Genomic DNA, 22,762 nt, shown 5'->3' on the forward strand with positions numbered 1-22,762 from the left:
AAAAATAAATAGACAAATAAATAAATAAATAAATAAATAAATAAATAACAGAGAAATAAAAAGAGAAACTTGAGGACAAGATAAACTTGAGGACAAGATTAAATTAACAAAAGTTACAGAAGAGAGTCAAATACTTTAACAAAAGGCTAAAACCCATTAACAGATATAAGTAAATTAATTTGTAGACTCATTGAAAAAAATAACAAAAAAACAAAACAATTAAACAAAAGAGATTAAAAAACTGAAATTGAGAGATTAAAGATCCTGCTTGTGATACTTCCTGTGATAGAATAAAAGCAGCATTTTGAGGATTAAGACATCCAACGTTATCAGGAAATAATTCAGTAAGATTGAAATTTATATTTTCAAGAGTGTCCTGGACAAAAAAAGGCAGAAGCCAAGTTACAGAGCTTTATATGACAGACAAGAGTAACCATTCATTAAACCATTATACCATAATTTTATACCAAACAGAACAGAAAGGTTGGTCAAATCAACCTAAGTCACGCAAACATCAGTCAGGACACCAGATGAGTCTGCCACCAAACTGTTCAAACTCACCCTAAACTTACTGATCTAATGAGAAAAAAAAAAAAAAAAACTTTCTCTGTTCTTGTTTTGACACCTCATTAAATGTGCTGTTGAGTCGACATGATGTCATGCCAGGTAATATGTCACTGGGCTGTCATAAAGGCCTCAATAAGTAAGAACTAAGGCGTTACCTCCAGTCAGGACCCAGCCTTTAATGTGTGTGTTTAATTTATCATTGATCAAAGGAAGTGTCTCCTGAAACAATCAACCGATCAGCTCTTCAAAAAAAAAGTGTCCACATGTGACTGACAGCTGATATCATTCACAGTGTTTGTTCACGGGTGGAGGAAGGGGAGGAAGGGGGCGTGTCCCTGCCTCACTCCTACCTTTATACCCACTCTGGAGCTCACCTGTCAGGGTGGAACTCCTCGGCTGTAAGAAACAGTGCGTGTCCACAGAGGTGAGCTGCAATCCGGAGCAAACAGCAGCATGGAGACTCCAGAGAGCGACGTCCCCGTCAGATCGGGCTTTTGCCGGCATGAGTTGCAGAAAACGACGTGGGATATCCCGGAGAGATACACGGGGCTGCGGGCGATCGGCTCCGGAGCTTACGGGACAGTTTGGTGAGTTCACCCGGGAAAGGGCACACGAGTGCTGGGAAGGTGACGTGGGAGGTGCTGTGGGGTATATTTTCAACAATAAAACGGTTTTTTAAATCTGATAATCCCACAATGCATTTTAGTAGTATGATGGACGCTAGTCTATTCTTGACCCACTTTATGCCAACAATAAATTACCTTTTGAGAGTAGAAATTTCTCTAATAAAGAGAATTAAAATGTTTTCTTAAAGCATCAGCAGCTTGCATGATTTTCTAGCAGAAGTGTTGTTGATGAAAAACAGACAATAATGCGCCTGTTGAGATATCCTTATTTTCCCCCATGAAACTTTATATACATGTCTGGTGCCCTAAATGTTTTTTTTTTTTTTATATGAGCCGTCTCCATTGTATGGGTCTGCAGTCTGCATTCCTCTCCTTGCACCGTTTTGCTTGCAGTCCAAGAGGCCTAGATGAGTCTGACATCTGCCAACAGAAGCACTATTGTCCGCCTGAGGCGAGTCAGCAAGTCAATGCAGGTCCTCTGATACGACAAGAATCTCCAAAGCAGCCTACAGGAATCCAGGATATCTCAGTCACAGTCCTGTCTAATGATAAGCTGCTGACAAACAAGATCTTATTACTGATACTGACGTATGGGCTCAGCAAACATTAGTGTAAATGTTTTATTTTGGATCTGAACCAAAGGTTGATGTTAAATTCTGTCCAGCTGAATTAAATCTAGCTATGTTAAAGATTTGAGATTTTTACAGTCAAGCAAATAAGATTTGTTGATGTAGCAGCTCTTTTGATTATTTAAACAAACCAAATAAGACACACAGTCACATCTGGTAAGACAACCAGAAGGATAAATGTAAAGGGACAGGCACTGCAAGAAACTGAAATCTTATCAAGTGTTTTTGTCTTATTTTAAGTAAAAACTGTCTCATTATACTTGATATGAGCCACATTCACCTGACCAGTCTGGAAAATGTCTTGTTTCAAATTGTTTAAAGACAAAAATGAGCTCTGAATTGCTTGGAACAAGAAAAAAAAATCTGCCAATTTAACAAAACAATTTTGCCCAAAAGTTTGCTTAAAATTAGAAAAATGTCTTGAAGCAAGTAACTTTTTCTGAATCCATTGGCAGATGTATTATTTTACTTGTTACAAGCAATTCAGACCTCGCTCTTTTCTTTAAATAGCTTGATAAAAAGAGCCTTTTTAGACTGATCAGTTGAATGTGGCTCATATTTAGTATGACAATTTTTACATAAAATAAGACAAAAACACTTAATGAGATTTCAGTTTTTTGCTGTGTGGATGGTGAAAATGTGCAGCGGGACAGTCAAATAATGAGCGCAACTTAAAGTCACCCTCATTTTAATAAATGATACACCATTTGTGTTCTTTCTTTTTTGATTTAAAATTAAAAATTGTGGGGTTTGGATCACACCATAGATAAAGCAGTCTGAAAATCCTAAAATCTAAGAATATAATGACATTTTATTTACTTTAACATTATTTAATTGATTATGTTTTATGAGTCAGTGAGAGCTAATGAAAAATCCACAGATTTATTGATATAGTGGCTTGTTGTAACCATGCAGAAAAAATGAGGACTTATAAAGAGTTATGTAGGTGCTTTATAAAGTGTTGTGCAACAATTAGATTTATTCTTTATAGTTAAAATCAGATTAAGTCAGGCACGTCCAATTGTAGCCCAAAGTCTATTTTCCTAGCTCCCATCAATGTATTAATCAAGGTTCTGAAATGTATCATGTTGTACAGCTGACATCTTTAAATGAATTTATCTATAAAATGTGATTCATGAACATTCAGAGTTCAAAAAACACATTAGGAGGCACAGGACTGGATAAATGTCATGAAATGCTGCAGAAAAGGCAAAAAAGATGCATTAAAATGGTTCAGAAGGCAGACTAAAAAAATATTTTGGGGTAAACATTAGGGATGGGTACCTTTCACATTTGAAATACTACAGTACCTGGCAATTGATACTGGTACTCAACGGTACCAATTTTCGGTACTTTTCTGAGTTTATGTGGTAAAAAATATTGATTTCTTTAATAATTAAATATATATTTATTTTCAATTTAATATATTTATTTTTCATTAACCTTGCAATGCTGTGTTCATGTCCAGCATGGAAAATCACCTATTCTTCCTCTCCTTCAGTCACAGGGATGCATTTAGGTATCTAAACATGGAACCTTTTGATTTTACCTGAATCGGTACCTGGTACTTTTGACAGAATTCGGTCTATACCTATAAAAGTACCTAATTTGGTACCCATCCCTAGTTAACATGTCTGAAGGTCAAAAAGTTAGAAAATGAAAAACTGTCTTGATAAAACCCAGTTCATGATCCTTCCATAAAAACATTTAAATTTAATAGAACTAATTTTTGTTGAGAAGAAGCAGAGTTTGTTGATGTTTACGCAACATTTAACACTGCAGAAAACTGACCACTGATCATCTCATGTCAAGAGACACCTGAGGGACAGGTGAGGTTTGTTTTCATCAGTCTGTAATGATGGCACAAGTGTGTTTGACCAAACTTAGTGACTGATTCTTCACAGAAATACCAAATACAGCATTCATTTCATTGATACTTAAATGGCATGAGAATGTCAATAGAAGTCACTGGCACTTGATCATTGGTGACTGATCTGGCCCTTCCGTTGTGACATCCGACCCCTTTTTGTGTTTTATCCCTCCTCAGCTCAGCCATTGACCAGAAAACAAAGGAGAAGGTAGCCATCAAGAAGCTGTATCGTCCTTTCCAGTCACTGGTCCACGCCAAGCGAGCGTACAGGGAGCTCAGACTGCTGCGACACATACAGCATGACAACGTAAGAGCGGGGAAGAACATGGAGGGATTTAAAGAGACTTTGAAGATATACAACCAGATGAGATGACTGAGGTTTATCAGATTTTATCATTCTCATCTCATCAGATAACCTGGAGGTGTTTTATAATGTCACTGCCCCTATGATTCAGTATTTTCAGTGCAAACTAAAGGACCACAAACACTTACAGAGCTGCTAAAAAAGCAGCAGGTTTATTTACTCTCTGACCGAAATTCCACCTAAAATCCTCCACAAACCCCCTCCCCTCTTATTGGCCAGTTCTCTGGAGGCCTGTCAGGGTAGACCTTGGTGTTCAGAGCCTGCTCTCAAACATATCACAAACCAGTTTGGATGACCTCTTCATTTCAGCAAGTCTTGAAAAGATCTTGTTCTATTTTTGCATGCACCAACCTGAGTGGCTAAAAGAAAGTTTGAAAATCTGCTCACATTTATTTTGGTCATCTAGTTTTATTTTGCTCTCCTGTCTCAAGAAAAAAAGGGAGTGAGGTTGTTTGTTACTGTCCTTCAGCTGATTTACGTCATGTTTGTCACTGAAATGGAATAAAATAATGCCACCAAATTCAAATAAACTTAAAATGATTCTTTACTTTTTGGCCCAAGCTTTACCAGAGTCTTCTAAAAAGAGATTTATCTGTGCTTTTTACATATACACTGACCCAAGGAATCCCAGGTGACCTCAGGACTTCATCAAACTGTGTTTTTGATTTAGAGACCCTGAGCAGTAAATGTTGCACACTGGTTTTCTGAAACTGTTAAACCCCGTCCCTGTTTGTTGTGAATAATAAATCCTCTTTATGATTCCTCCTTGAAGGTGATCTCGCTCCTCAACGTCTTCACACCCGCCTCCACTCTGGAGAAATTCCAAACCTTGTGAGTCTTGAAAACCCACACATTCTTGTGCAGGTTGTTGCAGCTTGTCGAGACCCTGTGTGCATGTGTGTGCATGTATGAAAAGTTCAAACAAGGATGTGAGAGCGAGCTGGTTTGTGCGTGTTGTATTTCCTCTCTATAGCAACAAGCTCTTATCATCTCTGACATGATGGCTTTGCCCTCACAAACTGATCTGTGATATTTGTATGGCTATAACTTAAGTTTTCCCTCTGCAGTTACATGGTGATGCCGTTTGTAGCTCAGGATCTGGGTCACATCATGAAGAAAAGAAGATTATCTGATCGCATCATCACGTACCTGTTCTACCAGCTGCTGAGGGGGCTGAAGGTGAGTTTATCTTCTTATTTATTTCTTTTTCAAACAAATGATTAGAATAGTGTGCTGAAAGTTGACTATGTACCTGAAATGTTTATCAGGAGCTGAACAAATTCACTTGTAACCACTTAAGGTGGTAGCATTAATCATTTAGGGCCAGTTGTTCAAAGGTACGCCAGTCGGATTTTGGAAGGAAGGATTGAAAAAATCAGATTAGATCCCATAATCCAATCCTAGTTTGAATCTGGATCAAACCATCAGTTTGTGTTGTCCAGAACTTTTCAGTAGGATTTGGATCACTTTGATAAAAAAAAAAAAAAAAAAAAAAAAACAGGATTATGCTGATCCCAACAGGGGGCAGGATTTCAAAATGGATTTCAGGGGAAAAATGTAGTAAAACTTTAAAATTGGTCAAATAATAAAACATTTGGAGAATTTAGTGTCGATACTTTTGATTTGTGTTTTGCACCAGACATATTTAACCATCACAGTGATAAAGTAGATTAAGTTAACTCAGGCTACCACAGGCCTTTCAGTGTAGCAAAGTGAAAAAAAAGAGAAACTAAAAGAGCAGAAGCAGATATACTCCTGGCAGAGGAACAAATCAAGCTGACCAAACTGCAGCAAACCACAGAAAAACTTCAGATCTACTTTCTAGAAGCAGAGCTTAAAAATGCTGAACTCTTCTTCATGAAGAACCCCGGACATTTTTTTTTTTTTATTTTGCTGATGATTGGACATTTAGCTTCTTTTTAAACATTTCAGACATTTTCAAATTTTGCACTTCGTATTTTTTTTTTTTATGTATATCTATAATTCATTTGTTGTGACTCAGATGAAGGGTCTTAAAAGAAGTTAAAAATGGAAGTGGATGTTTATGTTATTTTTATTTTTTCTAAAAAAAAAACCCCAAAAAAAAAAAACTACAATGACCCCATGCTGGCTCTTCTACCTGTTGTTCTTCACGGAACTAGTAGCCCACATTGCATGATGTGTAGGTGCATGATATGTAGTTCCATTTAGAGCACTGATAATCCAGATTTGGTAATCCTGAAAACTGTGTATCCAGATCAGGGTGATCCAACCCGATGTTCCTTTGAAAAACTGGCATAAAGCTCAGACAGATTACCTCATCCTGGATATCAAGAAATGGGATTTCCAAATCTGGATCATTTTGACCCTGATTAAATTCTTTGAACAACTGGCCCTAAGGGGTTAAAGAGGAGAGTGACTGAGGACAAATACAAACGTGTTTGCTATAAACAGTGTCAGGTGGAGTGTGTGCAGTGAAAGCAGAATATCAACAGCTAAAGCTTTAAAGGTGCATTTTGAAAAATTAAATTCTAATAGTAATTTTATAAAGTTCATATGTCCATTTTTTTTTTAAACGGTTGTGTTAAAAAAGTATTTTCAGGTTATTCCTTTGGGTCACTTTGTGTGTATGTTGTGTACATTTCTGAGAATTATTCGTCCAAGTAATCCTCAAAAATATGGAGTCAATATCACTATTTTATGACTCCAGACTGTGAAAATGTGTGAAATTTGTAAATCAGTCTGCATTAAACGCTTTACATACAAAATGTGATTATATTGAAGCAGACTAAGGAGTCAGAGTAGTAGAGTATTGTAGTCACGTCTGACCTTTGACCTCACTCTGCTCTTCCTTCAACTGCACTGACACATCCAGTCACTATAAATACCACCACACTCAAACTGGTTAATGAGTAACCACAAGTGTCCAACGGAAACACTCAAGAAAGCACACCTTACTGGAAAACAAGGCAGACTTCAGCATAATGTCCTTAATTCAGGAGTAAACCACTCAACTTTTTCCGCTTCTCACCTGTGAATGTTCCTCTGAGCACGTTTCTCTACATCCCAAAAAGCCTGGGTTTGCTCTGGAAATACATAAACCACAGCTTAGAATGGCAATCAGCTGTGGGAGGAGTCAGGTTTTTGCACAACACCGAAATAACAGCAAACCTGGTGTCTCTGCAGTGTGTTGGTGTGTACTTCTCCATATCCTCCTTTAATCCATGTTCCTCTAATTTTCAGTACATTCACTCTGCAGGGATTATTCATCGGGTGAGTATTTCAACCTTTTAATGCTTTCAAGTTAACTGAGCCTTTTATCTCTTGATCAATCTCTGTTTCTGCTTCTCTTTGTATAAACTCTTGTTGTGTGGCTCTTTGGAGGAGTACATTTTGTTTTTAATCAATGTGATCTTTTCCGGACAACAAATGATCTGTCAGTGCACCCAAGCTAACAAAACAATAATAAAATACAGAAAAAAGAAGGATAAAATCTCAACAACAAAGGCTCAAGTAATGTCATCAGAAAACCTGTTAAAAGGCCCAAAACAGACATGTAAATAAAATCTGTGCAGCAGAAAGCCAAAACAAATAAAAACTGAGCTCAACAATTTGCCAAATGCAAACAATGTATCCTGCCATCACCTCAGAAGCTCAAAACAAAAGTCAGTAGCAACAGCAGAATGAGATGTTTGGCGTCAGTTTGTTTTGAAAAGTAGGGGGTTACAATAACTGTTAGCAAAAGTGACTTTTGGGAGTTGCTGGTGGTGATGTCTTTGTTCGATTTTACTTAGGTTATGCAACTAAAAAGTACGTCTGAGGTGTAGGCTTTTTGAGTTGTTTCCAGAGGTATTGTCAGAGTTAAAAGCACCCATCGTGGCTCTCTTGAAACTTGCAGCACGGCCTGTTTTATTAGCTTTGCAGAGCTCTGCTGAGTCTTTTTTTGCTACTCTGGGTAGCATGTGGATGGTGCATTCAGGAGCGTCAGAATTTTCTGTACTACTGAAAATAATTGGGGTTACAATAGCTTACACATGAAGGATTTGTGTTTCGTGGACAAATGACCCCTGACAAAAAGTGTGCACACAACCCTCTAAACTGACACCTACAGGGGCAACTCACATACTCAGCTCTGTCATTCATCCCAGTGCATGCTCCTTACAGAAGGGACACACACACACACACTCTAGGGATAGAGCCATTATCGGTCAGGCCAATTATTGAGGCTGATATTTGGCATTTTTAGGCACATCGGCCTTTTTTTAAAATCCGACGGCCGATAAGAAACAAATTTGAAACTGCGTTGTTGCAGCTCTGATTGCAGCTGTCTGCAGTCACTACTCAGTCATCAGCACTGTCCCACCCACAGCACCATCTGATTGGTTACAAGCAGAGCCATGGCTTGGGAAACAGCCAATCAGCAGTGCAGTTATTACAGCTATTGCAGTTACATTGAAATTTTAGAAAACTTTATTTTTAGCTTTATATTTTTTTAAGGTTTGATTTGACTTTATAAAACATGCTGCTAAGCCAAGGAGCTCATGCTTAAAGGCATTTGAATGCAGCTGAGTGTTGGAGTTTGTATTGTTCAAAATTTTGACTGAATATTTGCACTTTCAAATTGATATTGTCTTCAAATATCGGTTATCGGCCTCCTTGACTTCAAATAATCAGTATCGGCCCAGAAAAATCTGTATCGGTCTATCTCTAACACACACACACATACACACACACACACACACACACACACACACACACACACACACACACACACACACACACACACACACACACACACACACACACACACACACACACACACACACACACACACACACACACACAGGCTTTCCATCAGTTTAAGAGTCATCCCTTAAAAACAACATATCCCAAACATAAACTGACGTACTCTTCATGCTCTGTTTATATTTAGTCACAAAAACACCAACCATGAAGACTCAAGTAGCAAATCATCACAGTGGAAACCGGTTTCTCTGGCCGAGGAAAGTTTGGACTGTCCTTGTGAATCTGAGGTCACTGCTGAACAAGACCAGTATTTTTTCTTATGAAGTGAATCCTGATGCTTTTGGACTTGTTTTTAGGATCTGAAGCCTGGTAACCTGGCTGTGAATGAGAACTGTGAATTGAAGGTGAGAATTAAAAACCTTAGCGATGTAGAAACAGTTGACTTCAAATCGCATTGTAAAAACAGACATCATGTCTTCCTGGGAGTGAACCTAAGTGGATTATCTCATCCTTTTAGATCCTGGATTTTGGTCTGGCCAGGCAGACAGAGAGTGAGATGACTGGTTACGTGGTGACGCGCTGGTACAGAGCACCAGAGGTCATATTCAACTGGATGCACTACAGTCAGACAGGTAATACTGTCACCTCACTTCGATACCAACAGCTGTTTTCAGTCTGGTTTAAATAGATGACATTATTGCAGAAAGTTATCATTATATCCTCTCTATCTGCCTCCTCTCCCACAGTGGACGTGTGGTCAGCCGCCTGCATCCTGGCTGAGATGATCACTGGACAGGTGCTGTTCCCAGGACACGACAGTATCCTCACACAGTTAACTCACTGTCAGGCTTTTAATCTTTAGATTGTGAAACATTGTGGAGCAGATTCACACAAGAACTCAACTAGTTTAGAGAAGAGAAGCAAGACTCAGTGTTGAACAAGTGTTTGGCGATGACTGAGGTTTTAGATTGATATTTCCTGCATTCATTGCAGCAAAAAATATGTCCAAAATCCAATTGCAGGGATGTGAAAAGGAAAAAATCTTATGTCATGTCATCTGTCACCTTGTCTCCATAACTCTTACATAAATGGGCCCAAATGTTTTTTTTTGTTTGTTGTTGTTGTAACATGTGCTGTGCTTTATAAGACCTCTTTAACCAGAGTGTTCAGGTATCGATCAGCTAAAGAAGATCCTCCGTCTGACAGGAACCCCCGACTCATCTTTGGTTGAGAAGATGCAGAGTAAAGATGTAAGTTTTTAATTTCTGTGCTGTTTCTCAGCTTCCTAATCATGTCGGAAAGGACTGGATTAGGAAGCCGAGACTGGGCTGACAAAAAGAATAAAGACAGAAGAGGAAAATAAAGCTTAATGGAAGAGTGATAGAGCACGGCTAAAGGCCAAAACATGAGCTAAATGCTAACACAGGGCCTAAACTGTTTGTGCTAATGTCCGTCAGCAGTTATTCTGCAGTGGTCTGTTCAAACTTGAGAGTCTATCAATAGAATGAAGAGTGAGGCTACGTTACCTCTGCTTGGTAGATGGCTGGCAGGACCAGCTTTACATAAAGACCAACCCCATCTTCACTGTTCCTCCATCCATATTGACCACCTTCCTGGAGGAGATAGAGGCAGGGATGAAGCTCAACTTCCTCCAGTTAAACTTCAACAAAACAGAAGCCATTGTAGTTGGAACACCACATCAGCTTCACTCTTCCACCATCACCAGTGTCACCTTTTCCGGCTAAGACATCCCCCTCTCCACTTCTGTCACCAGCTGGGGCGTCAAAATTGACCCACAACTAACCTTTGACACCCACCTCAAACACCTCAAGACCTCATTCTACCACCTCAGGAACATCTCCAAACCCCGTCCAGCACTCACCCTGGCAGATGCAGAGAAGCCTTTATCTCCTCCAGGCTTGATTACTGTAATGTACTCCTCATTGGGATCTCCAGCAAAAGCATCCAAAGACTACAATACATCCAAAACAGCGCAGCCAGAATCTTGCGAAGGCTTCGCAAACATGAACACATCACCCCCATTCTGAAAACTCTCCACTGGCTCCCTGTCCCAATCAGAATTGAATACAAGGTCTCCCTCCTCACCCATCAATGCAGCCACGGTCATGTCCCCCAGTATCTCCAGGAACTCCTCTTCCTCTAGACCTTTTCATGGTCCCTCCTTTCTGGAAACAAAAACCTCCTCAAAGTCCCCAGAACAAAGCTCCGCATCATGGGTGATCGGGCCTTCGCAGCTTCGAGGCTGTGCAACGCCCTGCCTGACCACCTGAGGGCCCCACAGACTATAGACGCTTTTAAACGGGACCTTAAGACTTATCTATTTAGAAAAGCTTTTATTTAGCTATAGGCTCCCCCTGTTAGTTTTCAATCGTATATCCTATTGTTTTATCTGTTGCTTTGTAGCACTTTGAGATTTCTTGAATATAAAGTGCTTTACAAATAAAATGTATGATTATAATTTATTATTATTATTATTATTATTATTATTATTATTATTATTATTATTATTATTATTATCATCATTATTATTATTATTATTATTATTATTATTATTATTATTATTATTATTATTATTATTATTATTATTATTATTATTATGAGACTTTACTAATGTTACAGGTTATTAAACTATGGTACAAACTAAACTAGAGTTAAAAAGAAGATCTGATCTGTATTCATTTCCAAAACAAACGCACGTCTAGTTAAGAGTCACATCATCACGACAGTCTGCGCGCGATTCTGGATGAATGGATAGTCCTCACAGTCCCTTTGAGAGTTGTTAAGCCAAAATTAAAATACAGTGAGTAAAACAACATGTCACTTATTATTATATTAGTCTAATTTGATTAGTCCTTACTCAATCTGTATTATTTTCTGGAACTGAAGTTTTTCTTCTCTCTGGTGAAGTGTAAAAACTTTCTGTTTCAGGCTCAATCATATGTGCAAGGTCTTCCTCCACAGAAGAAGAAAAATTTCAGGGAAGTGTTTCAGTCCATGGATAAAAATGGTATGTTTCCACTGAAACCAATGCACTTGTGTTGTTTTTCCCAACCAATTTTTCTTCCACTCTACAACTCTCCAGTAATTAATTAGTTTGTACCTCGATGCTTCCAGCTGTAGACCTTCTGGAGGGGATGTTGCTGCTGGATCCAGAGCGACGGCTCACAGCCAAACAAGGACTGTCGCACCCTTTCCTCGCTGAATATCACGACCAGGAGGAAGAGCCTGACTCGGGACCTTACGATGACTCGTTCGAGAGCCTGGAGCTGGCTGTTGGAGAGTGGAAGAGTAAGTAAAAAAAAATGGAAGACACTCTTCACAGAAAATAATACACATACTTAAAAGTGAAAGGACTGATTCTGCAAAATGGAATATTTTTAACATGATTTCTCTTTTCTAACTCAATCAGGTCTTATCCACATGGAGATCATGACCTTTGACCCTGAAAACCCCAGTAATACAGCGATGTAGGAGGTTCCTCTCAGTGTTCCAACATGTCCACAAGTGACGTCTTCTTTAGGTCAATGACAGTAGCCCCGTTTACATGGGTCCAAAAATCATATTTACAATCAGATTGAAAGGTCAATCAGACTTAAAATGTGTCATGTAAACACCTCAGCCAATCTGATTTACCATTTAGCATTGTAAAAGGTAGTCTACACTGATTGATAATCTGCTCTTTGCTCCATGTAAATGGCTGGGTGGAGCGGATTGGGTTGATGGAGAGCATTGTTTGGTCTGTGCATGCGCTCCCTAGTATGTAAGAGGCATGTAAGTGACATACACAGGAAACAGGAAGCAGGAAGTGCATCTCTTCTTCTCTTACACATTTACACGTGACATAAAGCGCAGGTGAAAATAAAAAATACAATCGCATTTAGCTAGGGCTATGCACGCGCGGATTGAACGTGGATCTCTTTACTTCAACTTCATTTATAAAGATCAAATAAGATTCACTTAATCTGATCAATTTCAATCAGATTGAGGAACACTACCCATGTAAACGGGGCTACTGAGTGTCAGGCTCATGTGGAAAATACAAAACAGAAAGAGTGTCCCAAACATTTAAGGTGAATGTGTCTGATATGTTAAACAGTTTTATGTGTTTTTATTAAAGTCCAGCTCTGCACTGTATGTTGGCCTGTAAAGGACAAAAAAGTGATGCTTATTTTTTACGTGGTGGGATAATAAACAAGCATAAACAAAGAGATTGTTCAAAATTGAAAATAAATGAATTTATATCGGGGGGGTTTTGTTGTTGTTGTTGTTTGTTTTGTTTTGTTTTTTAAACAACAAAGGGCACTGTTTGTCTTTGACTCCTGCAGAGTGTGTTACACCTCTCATGTCTGAGACTGAGTGGAGGTGTACAAACAGCACCGCAGATCTGCCGGGGTGTCTAATGCATCCATCAAGTTTGAACAAAATAAAGGAAAAAAGTAAAAGAAGCGTCTCTTTCTTAAACTTGTGAAATAAACAGAAGAATTTTCACATGCTGAACGATTTGTGAACAATACTATTAGAGCCCAGCCTCATCAATGGTGCCATGGCAGAGCTGCATCTCTGCTAAACATTAATAATATACAATAACTATTAGTCATCCAAAAACCCTATTAAAGAACTTCAACTACTGAATGAAACCTTGTGAAAGATGATTTACGTTTAGTAGATCTGTTTCATAAGCTTCTTTTGGTAGCTCTTTGGCACGGTCACAAATTTATCATCAAATCCAGACTGTAAGTCACACACACAGACAGTATGTAGAGTGGACAGCATGGTGCTGCCTTTTGCCATTGTATGGCTTTGAAGCCAAAAGTCCCGCATGGAGGCGCCGCCATTGTGCAGACAGAGACTGCGCAGTAGAGGCCACGATTGACTCAATCCCCTACAATCCCTGAAAAAATGTGCAAGACCAGCAGTTGTCAATCAGTGTTAGATGTGATGTAAATTTATCCTCTTATAACTAATGAAAATGAAACTTATCAGAAAGCTCATCTAGAATGGCTGGGTAGATAGATTTTTTTTTTTTACACTTATACAGCAGCTAGCCACCAGGGGGCAGCAGTTTTTGTTGCAACCTAACTTTGAGCCAAGAAGGATGATGTCCATTTACTGTTACATTCCATGGCCACAGTCATTCATGAGCAGCAGTCTGTTTCAGGGGACTCCAAAAGCTTTACAGGGCCCATAGATTGCTGTTTCTGCAGCTCTTTCTCACTGCATCTGGTCTTGCCAGGTAAAGTTTGCAATCCTGCAGAAACTGAGACTGTTGTGAGGTACAGACCACACTCGCCATTCCCCAATTTAGCTCACCAAGACTCTCTCTAGTTCCCTCTGCTGGTCACTTGTTTCAAATTAAGGAGTCCACGAGGTTTCCTCACCAAATGAGTCCAAATATCGGGCCATTTTCTGGGTAAAGTAGCCTATTCAAACATGAATAATAGCTCTGTAGCATATTGGTAGATAAAACTCAGCCCAATTTTAAGATGAAATAACAGGTGTTAAAACTTTATCTTTTGTACTGGAAGTCTTAGGTCTTAGAAAAAACATCTGGTGGAATCCTTAATTATTCTTAACACATTTGGTTTGTCCGCAGTATCACTGTAATGAATTTAAAGTGTACTTCTTTACATTTTTAATAAATAGCACCATATTCAGCAAATCATTCTAGTTTTATTACCAGAAAATCTTACTGATGTTTGTGAAATATTAGATCAATTCCATCTAGAGATGCAGATGAGACCGAGGGCGATGAAAAATGAATAGAAGTTCAATCAGGAAAGACTAATAAGGAAGAGAAGACAAATAGTATGAGTGACCAATTTTAATGAAACAGATAAAGAATTGATGAGTGAAAAAGTCTTTGGCGCTTAGACCCCGCAGGAAGTGATCGTTTCAGGAGCATGAGGAATGATTGATGCTCCCGTGAACTTCCCCCCGGAGCCTAGACACTGGTGGTGGTGAAGGAGTGAGATGCTTGAGTTGAGACTTGAGGGATGACCGAGACCTGATGGGGTGGTGAAGGGGTGGAGGTGGGTTTGAGGACCTTTTCGCTGAATGACAGCTGACCGGCTGCAGAGAGAGAGAGCATATTTAAATATGACAGCTACGACGGATTGGCTGAGAGAGAATAGGTGACTGACTGTGATTGGGAGAAAAAGGAGATGAGAGGTGGAGTTATGAGGAAGCGGTTAAAGACAGAGACAGAAAAGGGGCATGCCAGGAAGATAGTCTTTCTGATTGAACTTCCGCTAAGCTTCATTTGTGATAGAGTTTCTGTTCAAGTTTGATTTGATTGAGCTGAGATCAGCTGTTTGTTTCTTTTTATTTTTGTCTTCAAGGCCTGTGAGGACTCCACATGGAAGTGATCTTCAAAAAGTCTCATTTCTAGATATATGCCTGATATGTGAGGTCAAAGGTGAAAATGTGCCATGTGGTTGGCTGAAAATAATGACCAGGATCTACTTTTTATTTAACCACTTTCTAAAATGTATTTCTATGTATACACTCAAATTGAAATATACAGGACTCATATGTCAAGAAAATTAAGTCTTAGTAGTCCAAATAATGCAAAGGAAATAAATAAATCAATTAACAGAAAACCAGACAGACAGTGGTAACAGTTCCACAGGTGGCACTGAGCAGCTGACTTTTCTCTTCCAAGTTTTTTCTTTGCTCCAACACACAAGAATAGAATAGAATAGAATAGAATAGAAAATACTTTATTTATCCCCGAGGGGAAATTCAGGAGTCACCGCAGCATTTAAGAAAAGTAAGAAAGAGTATAGAAAGTGCAAAAAAAGTCCATAAGAAATTAGATGACGACATCCCGTCCACCACTCGTCCACCACTCTCCAGCCCAGCCAATCTCCACCTCCACAGGGTCCAGGACTGAGCCTCCCCAGAAGACTGTTCAGTCTCTGTCTCCTGGATCCTGTCTGCTCACAGCAGGCGAAGCTCCTCCAATGTGGCGCCGGCGTCCGATGTCAGCTCCAGCAGCCACGTCCGTGAACAGCATGATGCCGCTGGGTTAGCACAGCTAGCTCGTCCATCCCCCGGAGCGAGATCCCACGTTCCCAACAACGATGGATGGAAGGACAGGTCCACGTCGTCACCTCCCAGCTCACATCCGAGAACCAGCACGTCGTCCTCACCTCCTCCTCCTCAGCTCGAGGGAAATCATCAAGCCCTACACTAGTTAGCATTGACATGCTACAGGCTGCTTACAGCTAATTTTGCATGTAAACAATGCAGCCATGGTTACATGTAGGATCTCCAGACAAACACAGGAGAAAAGTAGTAAAAAATATCGCCGAAGCCACAAAAAGTTTGGTGTTCGTGACCGACAATGAACCATACAAAGTAATGATCCACTCCAAATACAAAGATTACGAAAAAGAGACAAAAAATTTACAAGAAACGGACAAAGACGAGAGAGCTGCTGCAACAGGCAGCTACTTAGATAGCGCCTAGCAACGGAATGAGAGGTGGAGTTATGAAGATTCAAGATTCAAGATGCTACTTGAAAATCACTACAACAGTGTTTGTAAGTGTGATGAATAGTATGACAGAAGAAGACTTAACACACATGAAACAAATAGCCACGGTTTATTATTTTGGGCCAATCAGATATCAGGGAAGGCCAACATTCTGGTAATAGGGGATCTTGAGATCGATATCATTCTTCAGATTTGTGCTGTATTACTTAATGTTACAATGACTGCACATTATTACACTATTGTTTATTATTATTTTACAATAAATCAGCCAGTTTAACAGGCTGTTCGCTGTTTCTGTGCGCAATACAGAGTCTGATTCTTATTTCCGGCCGCTGAAAATCTGCTGATATGCTCTGCGTCATAAATCGAGGAGTCAATTAACCCGAGACCTCCAGTTTATGCCTTTGAATCTAAGGAGTTATAAAGCCGCTCACGTTTATTTTCTATATATTTGTGGAAGTTAAACAGCGGAACCTGCAGTCTGCAGATACACTTGTTTTCGACTCTGACTTTTGCTCCGCTGGGTGTCCCTTACGCAACGAACAAAACCGGGGAGGGACGCTGAAAATTTTCTGTTTTTTTTTTTTTTTTTTTTAATTAAAAAAAATGTTTTTTTTTGTCTTTATTATGAAGAGGAGCAATAATTCCAGTTTAATATCGCATATTAGTGCATTGAGTAAGGCCATGGTGTCTGCTGCATCTGCTGCATCAAAGAAGACTTTTTTTTTCATCATTTTTTTACGTTGTGAAATGCATCCACAAATACACAGAACTAAAAAAGTATAGCTAAGTAATATTCTTAATGCACCAGAAGCCAAGAATTCACGTCTGGAACTCAAAACAGCCCAAGCTGAAAAATAAAAAATAATCACAGTGATTTTTAGGTCATCTACTGTTTTTAAATTGTAAGAATTTATGCGTCAGTGCATGAGATAAGTTAGGACAGTGACTTTTCGTGTTTAGTCACTCTTCATTTTATTTATTTATTTATTTTCCTCAAAAATGTATTGTGATTATACATTATTTTAAATTGTTTGTGTAGGCATTATATTTTGTCAAAAAATTATCTTGTTTAATATTTTTTTCCGTATCGCTGATCGTCATGGTGACAGGCCTGCCCATATAAAAGCAGAGGTCAGGATCATTCCAATTCATTTCCGGATTTGATCGCTTTTAAAACAAGTGGATTTATTCATGTGTTTGACATGTTTATCTATTTGGAAAATTCAACTTTTAGCAGCAACAAAACTTTTTGGAATAACTTCAGGAATCGAAACCGAAGAACATCAGAGGAAAGAAATGGCCTCTAGGTGCGGCAGAGAGAAGCACCACCTGACCGTCACCATCTTCAGTCTGCCGGAGCAGTATGGTATGACTCAATAAAACTACTTTCGTCTACTTCGTTGCTTTATTGCGAAAGAAATGGAAGAAATGATGAAAATAAAGTCATTTTAAAAGTAAAAAAAGTTGTAATTTATGATTTCAGCGCTGAAAATATGACCACTGATGATTAAATATCAAATCTCAGATCGTCGATCATGTTAGCTTCATTGATATAACTGTTTCACCACAAACTGACACAAGCATGGACATATTTCAAGTGTAAGATTGAATAGGGGAGAAAACATGAAAAATCATGTCATAAAATGGAGAATTGAAGAAAAACTTGACCTTTAATTCTCAATTCTTAATGTTGAAGGTAACGGGCAAAGATGGCGCCCATCCCTTTTTCCAAGCTAAACAGTTAGCATTAGATAGCTATCTTTCGAGTTTGAATTGTCTTCATTTTTTTTAAATCTTCTTTTTATAAAGATACAACGAAGGGAAATCCATGTTTCTACTTGTTTTAGGTATATTTGATTTGATGTGGACTCCGGATGGTCATGTTTAGAGTATTTACGAGAAATGAAAGTGTGATGCTAACGTGGCTGGGATACACTTTAGCTTCATAAGTTGGAAAGTTAAAGGATATTTAGTTTAAAAATAAGAATTAAAAAAAAGTTAAAGACCCTCTGGTTTCCTTATTTCTATCATATTTTGTTAGAAATCGACATTTTTCACGTGTTGTTTAGTCGTGACAGCTGAAATGGTACTTTCCTACGAGTTTCAGTGTTTAGCAGTACAAACAAAAACAAGTCTTGGATTTCACTAGAATTTTAAAATAAAGAACAGCATATTGCTTCTAGTTTCATAGCTAGAGGTATAATTTTTTATTTATATTTAACAGGAAAGTGGTATGGCTGAGTTTTTGCTGCCAAAAGTCTGTAAGAAACTGGTCGAACTGAGATGTGCTCTGTGTGTTTTCATTTCAGTAAAGGGCCTGAAGTTATAGCTCCTGCCCATTCTTATGTCTTACCTGTTTCTCCCAGTGAATTCTGGGAGAAACGTGTTGGATTGAATAGATAATGAAAGTGAGGCTGAAATGAGGAGCTCAAATTTGCCCTCTGGACTTTTAAAGAGCAAGCTTTGAGCAGTAAAATGATCCTCTGGGGTACAGTCAGTAATGTGGTTTGTGTTCAGGTACTTGTCATTTGAGCCTGTGTGGAGTAACGTGACTCATTCAAATGTTAGTGAAAGACACTTTTAAGCCGCTAGCTGAACCACTGTGAAGTTACTTGGGGGGTTTTGCTTTGGGTTGCCAATTATGCTCAGTTTATGAGAGCTGGTGCAGATGATTGTGATGAGATGATGTGGCTCAAATTGGAGACTCCTGATCAGTCAGAAAAACACCACGATCAGCTCTGGCCAGATAGATTCAGATGTATGGAAGCTGTGAAAGCAGCATTTTCACATTTTTACTCTTTTTTTACATTTGCTTGCAACATTTGATCATCTTGTATCATCTTTACGGTATTTGCTGTGTCTTTGTCTTCTTCTGTGTTCAATGATTTGAAGGTGAAAGTCTGAGCTGAGCAGCTATCCTGACTTGTTTCTCTCCGATCACGTCTTCCCGACTCCCGTGACTCACGTTTTCCTCTCCTTGACTCTCTTTCCAGTTTCTCTACCTCTGCCAGGACGAACTCTCCAACTCATCGTCACCAACATGAGGAACCGTCCTCTGAGGGACACCAGCCTGGACTCCATGAGGGACACCATCGTGAGCCTGTACAACAACCTGATCACAGGCTCCATGGAGTTTCCTCTGATCCCCTTCAGAGGATCCCTCCGCAGGAGGCGGGCCTTCACACCCTTTGGGGAGGAAGAGGAGAGGGAGAACACCAGGCGGTCTTTCCTGGAGGATCCACCAGGGATGATGTTTCCCCTCGTGGAGCCTCCTCCGCCCATCATCCTGACACCGGAAGTCCGTGAGCGGGCGGAGCTGGGAACTCTACTGAGAGATCCCAGGAACCGAATCCAGCGGCTGGAGGTGAACGGAAGGAGAGTCACCAGGGTCGTCTCTCTGGTGTATCGCCTCAACTTCACCCAGGTGACCAACCGCTGGAGGGTGACCGACTACGCAGAGGACGGACAGTGTCTCATGTCGGTCCTCTGTCGTTTCACGGAGTGGTCCACACGGTGCGTCTCCAAGTCCAGGAAGAGGAGAAGGGACGCCACAGAGGAGGAGCAGGAGCAGGACAGCAGCCAGTCTCAGTCAAAGAAACGCCTCAGACTGTGACTGTTTCTTTATTACAGCCGGCCCCTGCGTCTGGCGGGGCCGTCAGGGTCCCTGGTAGCGTCTGGCACGGGGCCCCTGAGAACATGTGAACGTTATTTGAATCACTGTGGATGCAGCACACAGGTCGGTGTTTTTGTGCGTCTTGCACGGGTGCGTCTTGCACCTTTCTTTCTTTCTTGGAGCTGCCTGTGTGTCTGACACAGTGTACCTACAGGAGCTCTGGACTCACTTCACAGAGACGAGCTCCCTGCTGCACCTTTAACACACACACACACACACACACACACACACACACACACACACACACACACACACACACACGCGCGCGCGCGATACTTGGACAAATCAACCAGCCCGTAACTGGAACCAGGAGCCTTCATCCAGCGAGGCGTCACTGCTAACCACTGCACCACCTTGAGGCCAAAGTAAAACATCTTTATTCTCATCCGAGTTGTTACGTGTTGAAATGATTCCTCTAGTTTCTGAAGTTCTGCGTGGACTCTGGTCTCATTTGATCCGTTATTTGTATTTCAAAGTGAGGAGAGGAAACCAGACCAGACCAGAGACGAGCTGAGGAGAAAGCAAACACCGAAGCTTCGTCCCCTTCTTCCTTAAAACAAAGAGAAATATATTCTGTTCTTTTTTCTTTGACTATTCTAATTCAGCTGAATTATACAACCAGTGTCTTAAATTTTTGATTTAATTTTCTTTTTTCTCTTTTTGTTTCCAGAAAAGAGGAAAGTTCAGACCGGAGAAGACAAAACCAGACCTGAAGAGACCAGACCAGAGAGGAGCTGAAGAGACCAGACCAGAGAGGAGCTGAAGAGACCAGACCAGAGAGGAGCTGAGGGGGCAGCATACACTGAAAACCATCTTCATAAAAAAAGGTAAATAAGCTTTTTCTAAAATGTTTCAGAACCCCCCCCAAAAAAAAAAAAAAAAAAAAAGGGAAGTGTTTGTTCTGGGCTCTTAAGTTGTTTGTAAACTTTTTTCTCTCTTATTAAATGGTTTGTCTTTTATAGATTAGAGAGGGAACCAGACCAGACCAGGAAGCAGAGGAGAGAGGAGCTGAGGGGGCAGCATACACTGAAAACCATCTTCAAAGAAAAGGTAAATAGAATTTTTTCTTTAATATTTCACAACTTTAACAAAGTGAAATGATTGAAGTTTGTAAACTTTTTTCTCTCTTTGTAAATGATTTGTCTTTTATAGATTAGAGAGGAAACCAGACCAGACCAGACTGGACCAGGGAGCAGAGGAGAGAGGACAGCCTGCTCTGTGGACCATCTTCAAAAGAAAAAGAAAAAGAAACTTTATTCTACTGAATTTTCAGATGTATTTTGGCTCACATTTGTCATAATCTATGACTCAGTATGATGACTATGTGAGGGATGAGATGTTTTTAAGTCTGCTTTCAGTGTTGTCTGGCTGTCGTGCCTCATGCTTGAATCGCACACCTAAAAAGTGTGCTGTCACGTCCCTAATGGACCCATCAGCAACTAATGCAGAGATAGTTAAACAAGCCAAGCCAAGCAGATAATGCCTTCAACCAAGTCTTCTACAGGAGCAGGAAGCAGAAGATACAAATACAGATTGAACGAAAATGAAAAAAAAAACAAACTTTTTTTTAAATTGTAGCAATGGGGCACAGATAGTTTGGTGTTCCAGGTGGCACCCCTTAAGTTTCACTCTCGACTTTATTCACTGGCCTGTCCTCTCTGATTAACAGCATGAAAAGCAGAAAAGAAGAGAAGGAGAGAGAGAGAGAGAGAGAGAGAGAGAGAGAGAGAGAGAGCAAAAAAAAAAGAAAACTCAAAAAGAAAGAAAAACATTCATGTCACAGAAAAATAAAAACCTGCTCTGTCCCCTCAGTTTGGTTACACGATTGATTGATTTCACATGTTTTTCTTTTATTTATCTTCTGAGGTCACACACTGTATCAATGGCAACAAAAACGTGACCTTTGAACCCGGTCACTTTAGCGCTCAGAACTTGCATTATTTCACTTTGTAAATAAACTGGACTGCTGCCAGACCTGTTGCTAACGGCTCTGCTGAAAAGTAAAAATTTGTGAAAAACCACAATCTTGTATGTTCATGTTGTACTCTAACTTGTTGAAATGTTGAAACAAAAAAAAAACAACAACAAAAAGAAAAAAAGAAAGAAAAAATTCAAGAGATAAAATTGAAGATGAAAGATAAAAAAAAAAAAAAAAAAAAAAAAAAAACAGTAACTCCGCCATGGTGTCTCTTCTGGGTCACTTTTGCCGGTCCCAAGCCCGGGTAAAGGAGGAGGGCTGTTTTTTTTCACATTTAAAACACAAGGAGGCCGAGGCCTGAGAGTGAAATGAGAAACTTCATCTGAATTATTTGTTTGAATTTGAAAAGTATGATCAAAAAATTGATTTAATGTTTCAAAATTTTCAGCAAAATATCAACTTTTTATCTCTGAAGAAATAAATGTACATTACTTTCTCACAAGAGATTCATTTTTAATCCATTTAGCATGTTATATCTCTCCTACACCACACAGCAGTGGTGTGGAGAAGGCTGAATTAGCTGTCATTCTGTCTTTAAAAGGACACTTACGTATGATCACATGTAATCTCCTCCAGTGTGTAAAAAAAACAAGCCATATTAAAAAACATCAGCATCTCTATTAAAATTAACCACACAGAAACAACCAAAATGCACCATTTTGGATGATTTGACAGCAAGCATTCAGCTGTGACTGAAAATCCCTTGCAACAACAAACGTGTTGTCAGATGTCCATCGTTTTAAGTGCCCCCTGGAAACACTTCCGTTGTGCATATTTTTATATTAAAGGAGCACAACGGTTTCAGAGCTG

General features: G+C 39.6%; 1 protein-coding gene across 1 annotated transcript; it reads left to right on the top strand.

Annotated features, from left to right (window-relative positions):
- The first annotated feature begins 893 nt into the window (after positions 1-893).
- LOC141799070 (mitogen-activated protein kinase 14B) lies at positions 894-12,273 on the top strand. The gene is made up of 12 exons (XM_074681140.1): positions 894-1,154; positions 3,870-3,999; positions 4,829-4,887; positions 5,124-5,235; positions 7,279-7,308; positions 9,138-9,185; positions 9,299-9,413; positions 9,528-9,599; positions 9,952-10,031; positions 11,731-11,809; positions 11,917-12,090; positions 12,212-12,273. The coding sequence occupies exons 1-12, from the start codon at positions 1,021-1,023 to the stop codon at positions 12,271-12,273; spliced, it is 1,095 nt and encodes a 364-aa protein (XP_074537241.1). The 5' UTR covers positions 894-1,020.
- Positions 12,274-22,762: the final 10,489 nt, after the last annotated feature.

Source organism: Halichoeres trimaculatus, unplaced genomic scaffold (assembly GCF_033239565.1).
Source record: "Halichoeres trimaculatus isolate MK-OKI-2021-1 unplaced genomic scaffold, fHalTri1.1 fHalTri1_scaffold_11, whole genome shotgun sequence".
In the NCBI taxonomy this organism is placed as follows: domain Eukaryota; kingdom Metazoa; phylum Chordata; class Actinopteri; order Labriformes; family Labridae; genus Halichoeres; species Halichoeres trimaculatus.